Raw genomic sequence first — 14611 nt, forward strand, 5'->3', positions numbered from 1 at the left:
AAGATCTTTCAGCTTCCAGTTGGTGGTTGAAGGAAGGTTTGAGGATTTAAAGGAAACCGCTGCTTCATTCACAAAAAGAGTAACTTATAACTTAATATACCATTTTTTTTAATTGGTAAATTCACTGTAGTATCTTGTACTAATTAAATAAATATATATATATCATAAAATGTATTTAATAAAATACTTTATTTTACTGACAGATAACAGTTAGTTTTAATGTAATCAGTGTTTTTGCTGCTGATTGGTTCAAGTGGATGTTTTTCCCTGAAGTTCTAAACTACAGAGGAAATTCTGTGTTTCAAACTGATGATGAACAAACTTCACACTCGGCTCTTTAATACATGAAAATATCTCTTGAACTACTTTCCTTAGAACGACGTTTGAGTATAAAGAGACTCAACGTGGAACAGTTTTAAATTTAAACAGGATTGAAGAGAGTTTATTTTTGTTTCTATGAAACTTTGGTCGATACAGAATTTGAACCATTTTTAATTTAATTACAAAAGAATCTCGATTATTTAAACTAAAATAAAACAACCAGGTTCTAAATGAGTTCAGCATCTGATGCTCGCGGCTCCATTTCCATGATCAGAACCAAATTACGTAGATGTTTATTCGAAATATATAATTATTTTAACATATATGAGCGATAGTATGAAAAATACAGGACACATAAAATAAAGTGACAAAAGTTTCTTATTAGTTGTAGAGTTGTGAGGGCAAATCTGAAAATGTATTCAAGCTGCAAGTTGCTCTTCAGTCCAGAATGTCCCCTCGTGTCCATGTGTCCTGCTGAAGTGTCCATGAGCAGGACGCAACCAACAGGCACCGGTTTAGCTGCTGTAGCACTTTATGTTAATGCTGCTGAATGTTACATGTTACTTGTGTGTCAGTTCTGTACTAATGTGTAAACTGACCTGGACTGTCAGTGTGTGCAGATGTAATCTATTACATGTGTATCATCAGTGGTTTAATGTTCTCTCGTTGTCAATAAATACAAAATCGTACAAATATCGTAGAAACAATTGTAAAAATATTGGGCTCCATCTGGAAGTTGAGTTCTAAAAAGAAGAGTCAGGCTGGATTCAGAGTGTTTCTCTTGTAGACCTGCTCCCACATCACCGTCCTGCAGATGCAGAAGAAGTCCAGCAGGTTGCAGAAGAAGCCGCGGTCGAACGGGTTCTCCTCGTGCTCGCAGTTCTTCAGGTACGAGATGCGGTGGCGTGACATGAACTCCCAGGTGGTGCAGTTGATGGACGCCAGGTAGAGGTGGCAGCCCAGCAGCAGCGCCGCCACCACGGAGAAAACCCCCACCACGAGCAGCGCCGCCAGCAGGAACCCGTTCAGCCGGAACCACAGCTCCCACGTGGCGCCAGGGGAAAACCCCGACCTGAAAGATTCACAGGATCACATCATCACCAGCAATCAAATGGTTTCTTCAAGGCTCAGGTGATTAAGATCTTAGATTAGATTTGACGTCTGATTTAAAATCTGATTCGAGAACTGTGGAGCACTTTGTTCCACTTGTGTTGCTTGTTTTCTAAATTCATTGAACTTGTATTTTACCTGGAGTTTATTTCATCCCTGTTACTGAAGTGGTTGATCTTCTAAAAATCTCCTTTTCCATTCACTTAAACTTTCTCTATTGTTGTTGTTTCTTCAACAGCTGGTCTCACTGCCTCTTCTGTCCTACGTGCTAAATTTAGATCAACTTTATCAAACGTTTAACAGAGTCGGTCAAGTCCCTGACTTTCTCCAAATCTCAACTGTTACCTAATGTGTCAGAATGTGGGAGAGATAAATCTACAGCAGAGTTTACAGTCCCCACATGAAAAACTTCATCACTCAGAGACGTACAGAGCGATGTGCAGAGCCCACAGCAGAGCGAGCAGCTGCACCAGCAGGTACACGATGAACCAGCGGTGGTTCCGCTCTCCCACACAGTTCTCGATCCAGGGACAGTGGTGGTCGAAGCGGCGGACGCAGTGCTGACACGTCTGACAGTGCTTCGCTCTCATTGGCTGCTGCGCGACAGAGAAAGAGAGAGAGAAACACAACTTACTACAATTCTGTGTTTGTATTTTATCAAACTGCAGAACAAAAAAGTAAACCTCTGAACTTAAGCAAAATGTAAAGATATAAAACTACTATATAAAAGTCGTGTGAGGTCACTGTGACCTTTCGCCAAATCGAATCAGTTAATCTGTCGAAATTAACATTTGAGCCAAAAGGATTCTCTCAAAGCGTTCTTCAGATAACATGTTCACAAGAATATAAATAAATAAGATAAATAGATAGTTTATTGATGCATAATAATTTAATTATTATCATTAAACACTACTCATGAAATGTCTTTAGACATAAATACAGCTCCACATGTTGTTTAAGGGTAAAACCCTCCAAATAATAATTATAAATACAAAACGCATTTTCTGCTCAAATGCTTTCCTGAATCAAGCTGAAATATACAAAGTGTGATGATGTCATCAGGTCCTTGCATGATGTCATCGCTCTGGAAATTTCGACAGACGCCAGAATAAAAAAGTACGAGAAGTTGAAAGAAAGAAAAGAGAGAGAGAGAGAGAGAGAGAGAGAGAGAGGTCTGGAACGAGTTGGAATGGTTGAACTTGGTCTAAATCCCAAAATTACGATTATGATGAAGAAACTATGATGATGTGAAAATAGTGTAACTGCTGAGTCAACGTTCACACTGATAATCTGTCAGCTGAAGACGTATAATCGAGTATTTGTCATCTATTATTTCATTGTATGGAAATGCACTGGTGGCATTTTATGAGTGTGACTTTAAATTCTTAAAATTCTTAAATTTCTAAAGTTAAACTGTAACACAGAGTTAAATTTCTTTCATGACCATGGAAGTAAAAGTTTTACTAAAGAATAAGTTGCACGTAACTACACAGGAGAAAGAACATTTCTGTTGATCCCCGACCTGCTGCCCTGATTTGAATCCTCGTACCTCGTGGTGATAAGATGTTCCATCGAGCTGATTGTGATTGAGCTTTTGCCAAAATTGCTAAATACTCGAATACGAATTGAAACAGATCAAGATAATAAAACTTTTCAAAAAAGCTCCAAAAGGAAAAAAGAGGAGCAGAATCAGTTTTAAGTGAAGTTGTGTTAATGACAAACTTATGTGCAGATTCAGATGTTGTGTTACGCTGGCAGCAGCCGGTTACCTGCAGCAGACAGTATCCACAGCGCCGCAGCCGGGGGGGGGTCGAAGTCTGAGGAATCATTGATTCCATTTCCTCATTTGAACCCTCCACCCCCTGCAGGACATAGAGGGATGTGGGTCACACGTATACAGACAAGTACACACCCGTACACACGTACACACGTACACACACGCACACCTACACACGTACACACAATGATGCCAGGTGATGCCAGGAGAAGGTCGTTGATATTGGAGAATCGTGAATCTACAGATACTTGCGGCTACAGACAAGAAACTCAAGCAGGTCCCACTGTGCAAGTGGATGGAGATTTACATTATGAATTTACTAATTAACACATGTAAGAAAGTTATACATGAAAACATTTCACAAATGATTGATAACTAATGATTAACACTCTGAACTAAATACAGAATATAAAGACAAGTGGGGAAAAAAATTTCAGGCAGAAAACATCTTAGTCATTAATTTATGGAAGGAATTATTTTGACTTAATAGATAGATAGATAGATAGATTACTTTATTCATCCCCGAAGGGAAATTAAGTCGTCATAGCAGCCGGTACATTTGAATACAATAAAATACAATACAATAGAATAAAATATAAAATATAAAATATTGCAGTAGAAAGAATAAGAACAGAAACACAAGATAAATAGGTAGATAAGGTGCAGTGGCAGATGATGGTAATAGTACTGATGATATGATGGTAAATGTTATTGTTAGAGAGTATATAAAAAATATTACAGTATATATAGTATGTAATGTATATATGATAGTAATTATACCAAAATAATAGCAGTATATAGTAATAATAGCAACAACAGTATATATAATAATAATAATAGTAAAATATAATAATAATAATAATAACATGTACACATGTATAAATATGTGTATATAGACTTATATATACAAAGAATATACAAAGAGTATGATATAATATATGATATATAGTACGGGTATAAATATAAGTATTTGGCGATACAATAGATAATAATAATATACTATGAGTGTGAGAATATGTAAACAGAGTGTGCAAAAGACAATAACAAACACATCAGATGTGTCAGAGAGAGAGAGAGAGAGAGAAAGAGTGTGTGGATCCCTCGATGTTGATCAAACACATCAGCAGATCAATTAATCAATTAACAAACAAGCGTCCATATCATTTTACGTCGACTTGATTCTTTCTGTTTCTCTTACCTTGACAGTGTCGGTGAGAACGAAGCCAGGGTCCATCAGAGAAACAGCGAAGTATAAGAGAACAGACATCACGACCAGGAAGAAGAAGAGAAGCGGCAGCAGCAGCTCTCCTCGCTCCTCACACCTCCGCAGATCTACACACACACACACACACACACACACACACACACACACACACACACACACACACACACACACACACACACACACACACACACACACACGTAAAGTAAACTCATGTACTTCACGTACCATTCATGTAAAATTAAATCTCACCTACAGATGGATGATGATATTATGTAGAGACAGTCAGATAAGCTCTTTAAATTGCTGGAGGGAAACTTTAATATTGGAAATTGCAAATAGTCCCAGTGTTTGGTTGTTGTGGTATTTTTTTTATTAGCCTTTGTTTGAGATTAAAAACCTCTTTAACCAGAGGCCTGGCCAAGAATGGCAGAAACACCGTAAAAGTAATTAACAGAAACATTTAGATGAGAAACATTCAAACGTGATCATATAAATAATAAAGATAATTGAGGGTCAAATGGAAAATAAATCAACAAAGCTTCTCTCCCCAGTTTATATTAAATACTGGACATTTTTCCTCTTTGAAACCATTAAGCAAATGGCAGAAGACCATGTTTCTTGGGTTTAAATGAAACTGAGATTTCCATTAGTTGATTTATTAATTGTGTCATTTGTTAGATGAAGATCTGTGTTTTGTTTTAGCAGCTTAAACTGTCAAATATACAGTAAACACTAGTAAAAAATTCCCCAATGAACTGCAGTAGTACAAAGTACGAGTATCCATGAGAAGTACAAGTATAGCATGTAAGCTAGGGACTGGTCTTATCCCAGTTGGAAGGGACTCACCAGTGTCGTGCAGGAACAGGATGAGGGTCGTGACCCAGGTGAGCAGCGTGTGACCGGCCCGAACCAGGAACCCGGTCCGAAACATGCTCTGCACCATTTCACCCACATGTACAACTTCTCCACCAGCACCGCAGCTAACTGGTGAGCTAACTGGTGAGCTAACTGGTGAGCTAACTCTGTAGCATCGCTAGCTGCCCTTTAACCACGCAGGGAAGTAGGCTGGGGAAATGAAACATGGATTTTAACTGTGCTAGTGAAACACACATTCGTTTATAAAGTCACCGTGGAGCTAGTTACTGAAGTTAGTGCGTGTTTCATTCACTTGTTTTAAATCTGGGTTTGTTGTGTCGCTCCAGGAGCCGCCACTTCCGTGTTATGGTACGGCAAACAGCGAGGGACAAACTGTGCGGGGGGAAACGCAAACGACCTATGGAACTGAATATAATGTTGTTTTCCTGCGTTGCTGTTACATAACAACACTTTACATCCTCTGATTAATCCCAGTCATTAAACTATCCTGCTGAGCTGCATATATAAGTACCAGTTATAATCCCCATCATTGCATAATGTCATAAATACTGTAAATAATATCATAAATACTCAAGGTCACAATGTAATCATACAGTTTCCCTGGAATAATAATATTGTGACTCAGTCCTTGTTTGTGACTTTACTCCAAAGTACAGTGAGGTAATCTGTCACTGATCTCCTCTCTGCCCGGGACCAGTTCAGGAAGAAGGTGAAACTGTTCTCGGAACAGTCTGAGCTACTTCTCTCCATCTTGTTAACATTTCACTTGTTTTGGGTAAAACATTGTAGGAAATACCATTGACATTAATAAGACTGGTGTGAAATCATTTCAGCAATATTTCGATTGGGAGACTGACAATTTAACTAATTGGTGTTTCTCTTTCCCTGTAGATAATCAGACGAAGAATTTAAACTTACAAAAAGTTTAGAATGGTTTATGGTTAAAATATAAATGTATATATTAAGTTGACTGGAAGGATCATCATTAAGTAGAAGTGTACATAGGCAGTAATGTAAGTATAATTATGCTTATGGGAGAATGTGTAGGGAAGAGCTGTGTGGGGGTGTTTCCCAGTGAAGGATGAGGACTGAGTCAAGGATCCTCAGACAATGACTTCAAAATGTTTTACTGCTGATGTGTCACCATCCAGTCTGCTGGGTTCCCAGGGGGAGGAAATTAAATGTGGCTGTGAGGAGCTCTTCAGATGCATCTTTGACAAGTCTTCAGAAAGTCCTGCTTCAATTCCACTTCTGTTTTTAATCACATGAAAAACCACTGGATTTGTATATGAGGAAAATACCCTGTGACATCTGCATTCAAGTTCCCAGAAACGTCAGATTAGCAGAACTGGCAGCTGAGAAATGAAGTGCGTTTAATGACTGAACTAAAAGCTGCTTCGGGCGGATTTCCTCTGGTCGTTGTGGTTAAAGTGAAACTCTGCTCTCAGTCATTTCAGATACTTTGACAATGATCTGCTCTGTCCAGGTTATAACAGAACAACCAGCTCTTTCATATTGAACCATTAGAAAAAAGGAACACCCAACAAGACATCTGACAAAAAAAAAAATTGCATTTATTTGCATGAAAATGGTCCATTAAAACATTTGACAATTCAAATCTTAATACCTGGATTGAAGTGACATTCATTCAGAGGCTGTTCCAGCATCGATTAAAGTGCATTCGTTGCTCATCCTTCTCAAACCCTTGTTTTTCCGTGTCTTCTTCTGTGCATCTGAAACAATAACCTGCCCTTAAACCTGAGGTGAACATTGAGACATATTCTTTTTTTCTCAAAAGGGCACAAACAAATCTCCACACATTAACAGACATAACCTGAAGCTGATTGAGCATCTAGAACCTCGTCAGCCACAGCAACACGAGTACAAGTTCCAAACCCTGTTTTCAACACGGCACCAGACAACTATTTAGTGTTGTAAGTCACAAGTTAAGGCCGTTGTCTGGTGTTCATTTCCCACCTTAAACACAATCACACTGCATTTAAAAAAAAAAAAACTGTTCTCAATTGCACTTTTGGCTCTTCAGACAGGATACATTTACGAACCGGCTCGCTCTTCTATAAAATAAACAATAAATACGGGATTGGGTGGAAATAAATACTCCAAAGTCATTCAGAAAGTCATGTCATCCATCCATTCATGCAGGAAAGAGGTGTAGGGAGCGCAAACTCACTTGTGCAAAAATATTCTCATTAAGTGACACTTAGAAATACTCTGTTTGCCTTGAACACTGAATATTCTTTTCTTAACTCAAGTTAATCTGCTGGTGATGCGTTTTTAACTCAAAAAGACCGAAACACCAGAGACTGTAAGAGAAGGAAAAGTGGACATTTGGTTCAAAACGGCAAAGTGAAGACAGAGCAAACACTTTTGGTCCTCGACTTACAGTCACTCATCCTCCTCGTGGTTCAGCTCCACCACACGACCTCTTAAAACATAAATAGCAGCAGTCACAGTTCTGACGACCTGAGCTCACAGAGTTCATATCCTCCACTTTGGCCTTTCCAACGTTCAGTGTCCTTTCTTTTCACACGTCAGTGGACATTCACAGAATGAGGAGGCCCCCACGAACCCCCAGAGCGACCAGAAGCTCCCGGGATTCCCTTGCATTCTCCGTGGGAGAGGGGGGGTGGAGGGCCTTTGTCACTTAACAGGTGACATTCACTTGTTTGGGTGAGGGGGCACATGTCATTTGAGCTTTTAGAGTCACATGATGGTGTCAGCGTGATTTGACTCCCAGCTGGGTCTTCAGGTGCTCGTACACGACGTAGCTGATGCTGACGGCGGGGATGACTTTGAGGAAGTTGGGGGCCAGGCCTCGGTACAGCCCGGTCGGACCCTCACTTTGCAGGATCTGTCTGAAGAGACCCGTCATGGTCACGTTCTGGCCGCCCTCGGTCGCTGCTGTAGAATATAATGAAGAAGATATGTTATAAATTAATAATGCAGTGATTAATTAAATGTGAACGATTTGAGAGCATCCTGGTTTGTCCCTCGTTTAAAAAGAAACTCTCTACCCGTAAACCTGAGCTTCAACTGATTGATCTGTTTCAGATTCTCAAATGTTTGATATTTTATTTGTTAACTTTTTAACTGTGGTGCGTGTGTGGCGTCACATTTTAAGATGCTGAGTCGCTTAAAATAAAAACCCATTTATTGGTCAATACATCTATGAATCATGTCCTCCATCCATGATATGAATGCTCCTCCCCAGTTAGGTGTGGCCCTTAGGGAGATGCTACTTCTCTAAATCTCCTTTTCAAATAAACTTGTACAATGTAAACATGTGCATTTAAAACCTGCACGCTGACACATCTCAGGAGCGAAGGCCTCACCTTGTGCTTGCATGCGTGTTCGGACCAGAGCCAGAGGATAACTGGCGAGCTGACCGCACGTGCTGGACACGGTGCCGCAGCCGAGGAGGACCAGGACGCCGGGATCTGAGCTGTTGGTGCTGTACCGCTCTATGTAGCTGTTCTTCAGCGTCTGAGAAGGAACAAGAAGGAGAAATGTTGAGATGAGTGTTTGGCTGCGGTTGCATTCCATCGGATGGTGCTATGTAAACCCGTCAAGTGACAATCAGGGTGTGTGTCGAGTTCCTTCTCAGGCTGATGTGAGTGGGAACAAAACAAGTGTGAAGAAGGCTGGAACAGTACAGACACAATCTGAGGAGGTCATAGGGGTCAACAGTCAGAATGGTTGCGACTGCTCACCTCATAAATGGCCAGGTCGATGCCTGCGTAGGGGATGACGCCGAGCATGTTGGGGATGAAGCCTTTATAAAACGCACCGAGTCCTTCTCTCCTAAAAATCTGCTTGGCACAGTCAGAGATTCCAGAGTACTGCCCGGTGTTCCTCAGAGCCAGACGGGTTTTCAGGACCTGGAGACAGAACCAGAGGAGAAAACGTCTGTTTAATACGACGGTAGAGTTCTGAGAAACAAGGTTCCCTAATTGCCTCTCAGCTTAAGAGCAGCTGCAGTTGAAGTGCCGCTCACCTCCATGGGGTAGATGGCGCTCTGGGCCGTCACTCCTGCCAGAGAGCCGGCAACAAATCGCTCCACGATGCTCAGAGTCTCCTTATCGCTGCCGATCAAATGTTTAATCTGGAGAGAAATAGAGAAGGAATTAGCGACAGGCGACTAAAGTGGTTTTAAATCCAACGCTTGCAGATAAGCACGATTCCCTACCTGCTCGTACGCCATGAACTTGAGCGCCGTCTCTGGGGCGATCTTGATGATGTTCACGCCGTTGCCTCGCCACAAAGACCTCATACCGCCCTCTTTGATCATCTGCATCATTCCGCTCATGATACACATGTTGTTGGTTCGAGTTCCATAAACCTAAGAAGGAAGAATTGGATCAGTTAGGTTGAAATATTGAAACAGGAAATCCACTGCTACCTGGAGATCTGCTCTGAATTTACAAGCAGGTGAAATTAAAATGGAAATCGAAATTTTGGGGTCAATTAGACACGAAGGCCAAGATTTATTTGACCTTTTAAAACCTGGGTCGAAACTGTTTAATCCACTGATGGGACAGAGAGTAAAATGTACAAGTCAAGCATCTATAGGGCTCCAAGTCGACGGGATTGTTCCAAAGTCAACGTTCCAGATAGCGAATGACGTAAATAAGCCATTGACACAGATCCAGAATCTGCACACTTCGACCTTCTGTGCATTGATGACGGTTGAGATTACGCAGCAGAAGGAACGGTCATTGGTTTCCCAACGTGGCCCCGGACTCTGAGCCCTCTCTCTGTTAGACATTAACTTATTTATTGCTTTCAGGCAGCGCACGCTGAAGCAACATCCCTCCACTTTGGACGTGGATCACTAATCGTTCCACCTGCTGCCGCTAAGAAAGACCCCCAGGAGAATATCCTTCACGTTTCCATATTTAGAAATCTGATTTTTAAAGTTAAACTCTCAGGATTAAGAATAAATAATGAAGGGTTTAGTCGTGATGGTTGTGAACGAGGTCATGTGACCCACGAGCTGGTGATAATTCTCTGCTGCTGCAAACAGTGAGCTAGAGTTTCCTCCCGAACTGTCCATTTCACAAAGTCCTCCCCATCTAGTTCAGAGCCAATATATTACTCAGCTTTTGGTTCTAGTTAATTTAATTTGACTTCACTGGGTTTGGATGTGGGCGTCTTACCTGCATCATGACTTTGACTCGGTCCAGGGGAGCCGTGCACGTCCTGGAAACGGCTCCAGCTCCTCCGCCCGCGACCAGGTGCCTCCACCACATTCCACTCCGTTTCTCCTCAAGGGTGAAGTCGTCCGGCACCATCAGGTTCTCGCCCACATCGAACATCTGCAGGGAAGACAGGGAGGGAGGTTTAGAGACACGGTAGATTGAGATGAGAGATGAACACGACAGACCACAGAGGGAGAGGTCACGTGGAATCGTCTTTCTAAACTGGCACCAGTCGGTAAAAACCTCACATGCACACCTCAGTAGTTGACCAGTAGCCACAGAACGGGTCAAACTGGGTGGCCTTCACCAACCACCATGATGGTTTTCACACATACCACAGTATAGATCAGGACTTAATTGACCTCAGTGGTTAATCACAGATAATCACCGCCCGGCTTAGAAATCGGAGCCATGCAGATTGTAAATGAGGCTCTTTGGGCGAAGGTCAAAATACAAGAGTCAGCAAGGAGATGAACTTGAAAATGATGTATACCAGGAACACAACTCAGGCTGACCAGTGGATCTACTTAAACCTGCAGATGTTGATATGTGCCAACAAGAGTTAAAACACAACATTATTGATATGCTGAGCAGCCATACATTTCAAGTTTGTGGTGGGAAACAAACCCGTAGCCACAGAGAATTAAACATGTTTTTTCCCGCAGCCTTTAGTTTGACCTGCTGGGTTTGGAAACTCCAGCTTCCCTCTTGGCCCTGGTTCATTCCGTCAGTGTCTCATTTACACCAAGCAGAGGCTGTTAGGCTCATTAGAGGCACAGCGTAAAAATAACTTGTACAAAACCCAAGATCACAGCGTTTTTCTCCTGAGGGAGCTGCTCTACATCGGTTCTGCCTCCACCCGCTGCTCCCTTTTACATAACAGCCAGACAAACAGGCAAATCCTTCCGACATAATCCTTCTAGAATGGGAGCAATTCCTCGCACGTCCTAATGGAGCTTAATTACTGACGCAGGATGTTTGCTGACGTCGCCCTCCAGGGCCGCCGCTTCTCAATTGACCCCCCCCCCCCCAGACAGAAGAGGCCACATCTTACGCATGTTGATTAGGTCCAGATTGAGAGGAACAATTATCAGGTGCTTTAAGACCCTTATCAAATATAATAATGTGTGAAAATGTACATAAAAGTGGGAGGTGAAACCAATGAATCCACTTTTGGCTGTCTTGGATCTACGCTGTTCCCTTTAGGGCTCCGGTTCTGTCTTTCAAACTCACCGTGGAGCGTTTCCAGTAGAGGATGATCTCAGGAATGGTCTCCGTCTTCTCCACCGTCATGTAGTTGCTCCAGTCTTCACTACAGATAGTTATCATCCCGTTCTTATCCATGCTAAAAAAGGAACAGAAAGAAAACCAAACTAAGACTGGAGACTCTACTTGATACAATCCAAACCTTCAGCGGACAAAGCGGATGAATGAAATCACCTTTTAAGGGCTTTCTCTGCGTGCTGCAGGGAGACGTGGACTCCGAGGTCGTGGAGGGACTGCATGAACTCCCTGGCGTCTACCTGGCCTGAAAAAGTGACACAAAAAAAAGGATGTGAGATAAAAAGGCATCTCATACCGAAAATGATCAACTGACACAAACTGAAAGCAACGGAAATAAAAACCGAAACCTCAGCACGGAAGCAGCGGCCACGTACCAGCATTGTTCCTGTCGACGCTTTGCACCACCAGCTTCAGGTCCTTCTCGTAGTCCTGCAGATAGTGAACAAACTCCTCAAAGTCCAGCTGTCCATCCGGGTCCTTTTCTTCCCCTGTGAAGGTTTTCTGTGAGGATCAGAAGGACACAGGCAGTGAGACAAGGCCCCCTGGTTGGTCGGGTAAGAGGACAGAGCAGAGTCTATATAATAATAGCTGTTGAAGAACTAAGAATTAAGTGTTGGGGTAGTAACAGTTTTAACAGTCATGTGCAGCCACTTCTGAGATGTACTCCATGTACAATATGCAGCTAAAAGCCACATAACAGACAACCAGTCCATCGTGCAGTTCTGAACACGACACTGTTCCCTGGCTCCTGTTTCACGACCCCACAGGACAGCTCCCTGACCCATCTGCCAAGTCACAGCGCACCTGATGTGCTTGAATGACGCACGTCTCTCCAGGACCAGGGGTATTAGGTAGTATCACCCGGGTCTAGCTTGGACCTCAACCACAGGCCCCCACCTGCCAACGGCTGTAATCTCATTTAAGACCTCAGATGTCAGGCGTCCCGAGCTAAAACGAGACTGAGGACAACCGGCATTCCTCCAGCCCACTGGCCAGAGCCGACACCGGACCCGCCGCCCCCGAGGGCAGGCACATGACAGAGTAATGAAACCCGACCTCCACCAAACTACCTGGCACAGAACATATACATGCCACTGGCAGAAGGGTTATAGGGGAAAGGGAAACCTGTGTCCAGTGATTGTACAAGACTGTCGTAGCAGCTCTGCACAAAACCAAGGTTATACAGGAAGCTAAGTGAAGCTGTCACACTAAAAGTAATGTTTACTGATAACTCGTTAACTTTTAATGTAAACAACTGAAAATCTGACAGGTCAGCCTCTCATTGACCACAATTGGAGCCTGAGTCAGAGTTTTAAGAATCGACTGTTCCTGGTTTCAGAGAAGTGCATCCGCAGGTTTCAGTAAAACAATAAATGCATTGTTATTTATTGAAGTTTACACACTAGAGCAGAATTAATCAGATTTGGTGGGGAAATGCTGCAGCTCCTCAGGTTCCAATCTCTCGCATAAGTTTTTCCTTTGTCAGATGAAACTCCTGGAGTGAAACACATTAGAGTTTCTGACTTTTAGCACAAATCATTTTGGATTAGACCCAATTCATTTATATTTTAGGATACTTTTTTTAACCGGAGCAGCTTCCAGATTGAAATGTGGCTCGTAGCGACGGTTCCTCTTCAGGGAGGAACTTCCCTCAATGATTGGCGCCGGTTCCTTTGAAGTTTAGAAAAACCACTGAACGCAGGAAAAGACTCTGTATCTTAATAGAAACTCCGAGTTAACTTAAAGTTGAGCCAATATTCAGAGTTTAAAGTGTTTATAAAAAGTGATAAAGTCGCTTGTAGCGCGTTTTCTCAGAAAGCCGGTCCCCTGTCTGTGAGGCCTAGTCGTAAGGCTGGTTAGCTCCCGGTGCTAACGCGATGCTAATCCGTCCTGAGCCCGGAAAGAAGCGATCAAACGCCGCTCAGACTGACCGGCTCAACACAACAACTGATCCCTGATCCCAACCAGCGACCCCACAGGTTCGATTCCCACGTCTTTTTGTCTCACCTCTCTCCATCGCTGGTAGGTGGAGAACTCCTGGGAGGGCAGGAGCACGCTGAGCCGGTTGAACACGGACTTGAGCTCCGAGGGGAGGCCGTCGGACTCGAAGTATTCCACCGCCACCGGGTCGCAGTTGGCCACGGGGACGTAGAGGCACAGGCCGAGCATGTTGGCGCCGGGAGAAGGAGGCTGAAAGCCGGGTAAATAAAGCGAGCGACGTGGAGCGTGTGTCCCCCTGACCGAATGAGAAGCCGACGGAGGAAAAGCCGGTTAACCATGCCGGCAGGACACGCCCCTTCCCGGAATACTGCCACGTCACTGGCTGCCCCGCCGGCTCCGTTCACGTCATTTTACTACTGCCAATCGCTGAGCCCGCCCATTCAACCGGCTCGGCTCCGTGGGTCGGCCACAACCCCTTTCGACGTAGGGGATTGGTTGACGATTCTATACCATTGTAGAATCGTCGACCAATCCCGTTCCGTCTTACGTCCCACGCGTCGAGAATTGACCAATCCTGGGAGGTCTTTCATTCAAACTGTGGCTGAGGCGAAGATCAGTCGCAGGAGGCTAGAAATGAATAAACAAACAAATAAACAACAACAGCAGTGAAACAACAACAACAATACTACAACTACTACTACTAATCATCATAATAATAATCATGATCATCATCATCATCACCATCATCATACTCATCCTCATCATCATCATCTTCATCATCATCATCATCATCATCATCATCATCATCATCATCATCAATACAAAATGAACTAATGGATTCTTTGTGCTGTTTTGGTA

General features: G+C 43.0%; 2 protein-coding genes across 3 annotated transcripts; both read right to left on the reverse strand.

Annotated features, from left to right (window-relative positions):
* Positions 1-413: 413 nt before the first annotated feature.
* On the reverse strand, positions 414-5842 carry LOC128438240 (palmitoyltransferase ZDHHC12-B). 2 transcript variants are annotated; one of them, XM_053420731.1, is made up of 5 exons: positions 5280-5842; positions 4407-4540; positions 3201-3293; positions 1861-2024; positions 414-1393 (listed from the first exon to the last, which is right to left on the reverse strand). In XM_053420731.1, exons 1-5 carry the CDS (start codon positions 5374-5376, stop codon positions 1078-1080), a joined length of 804 nt encoding a protein of 267 aa, XP_053276706.1. In that variant the 5' UTR covers positions 5377-5842; the 3' UTR covers positions 414-1077. The 2 variants fall into 2 exon arrangements, with proteins under 2 accessions (XP_053276706.1, XP_053276705.1); XM_053420730.1 differs by having other exon boundaries at positions 1861-2027; positions 5280-5841.
* Positions 5843-6862: 1020 nt separating this feature from the next.
* On the reverse strand, positions 6863-14081 carry slc25a25a (solute carrier family 25 member 25a). The gene is made up of 10 exons (XM_053421575.1): positions 13820-14081; positions 12187-12313; positions 11969-12056; positions 11762-11873; positions 10487-10645; positions 9517-9669; positions 9325-9432; positions 9041-9208; positions 8663-8813; positions 6863-8231 (listed from the first exon to the last, which is right to left on the reverse strand). The coding sequence occupies exons 1-10, from the start codon at positions 13979-13981 to the stop codon at positions 8047-8049; spliced, it is 1413 nt and encodes a 470-aa protein (XP_053277550.1). The 5' UTR covers positions 13982-14081; the 3' UTR covers positions 6863-8046.
* Between the last annotated feature and the right edge of the window lie 530 nt (positions 14082-14611).

This window comes from Pleuronectes platessa, chromosome 4 (genome assembly GCF_947347685.1).
Source record: "Pleuronectes platessa chromosome 4, fPlePla1.1, whole genome shotgun sequence".
Lineage (NCBI taxonomy): Eukaryota > Metazoa > Chordata > Actinopteri > Pleuronectiformes > Pleuronectidae > Pleuronectes > Pleuronectes platessa.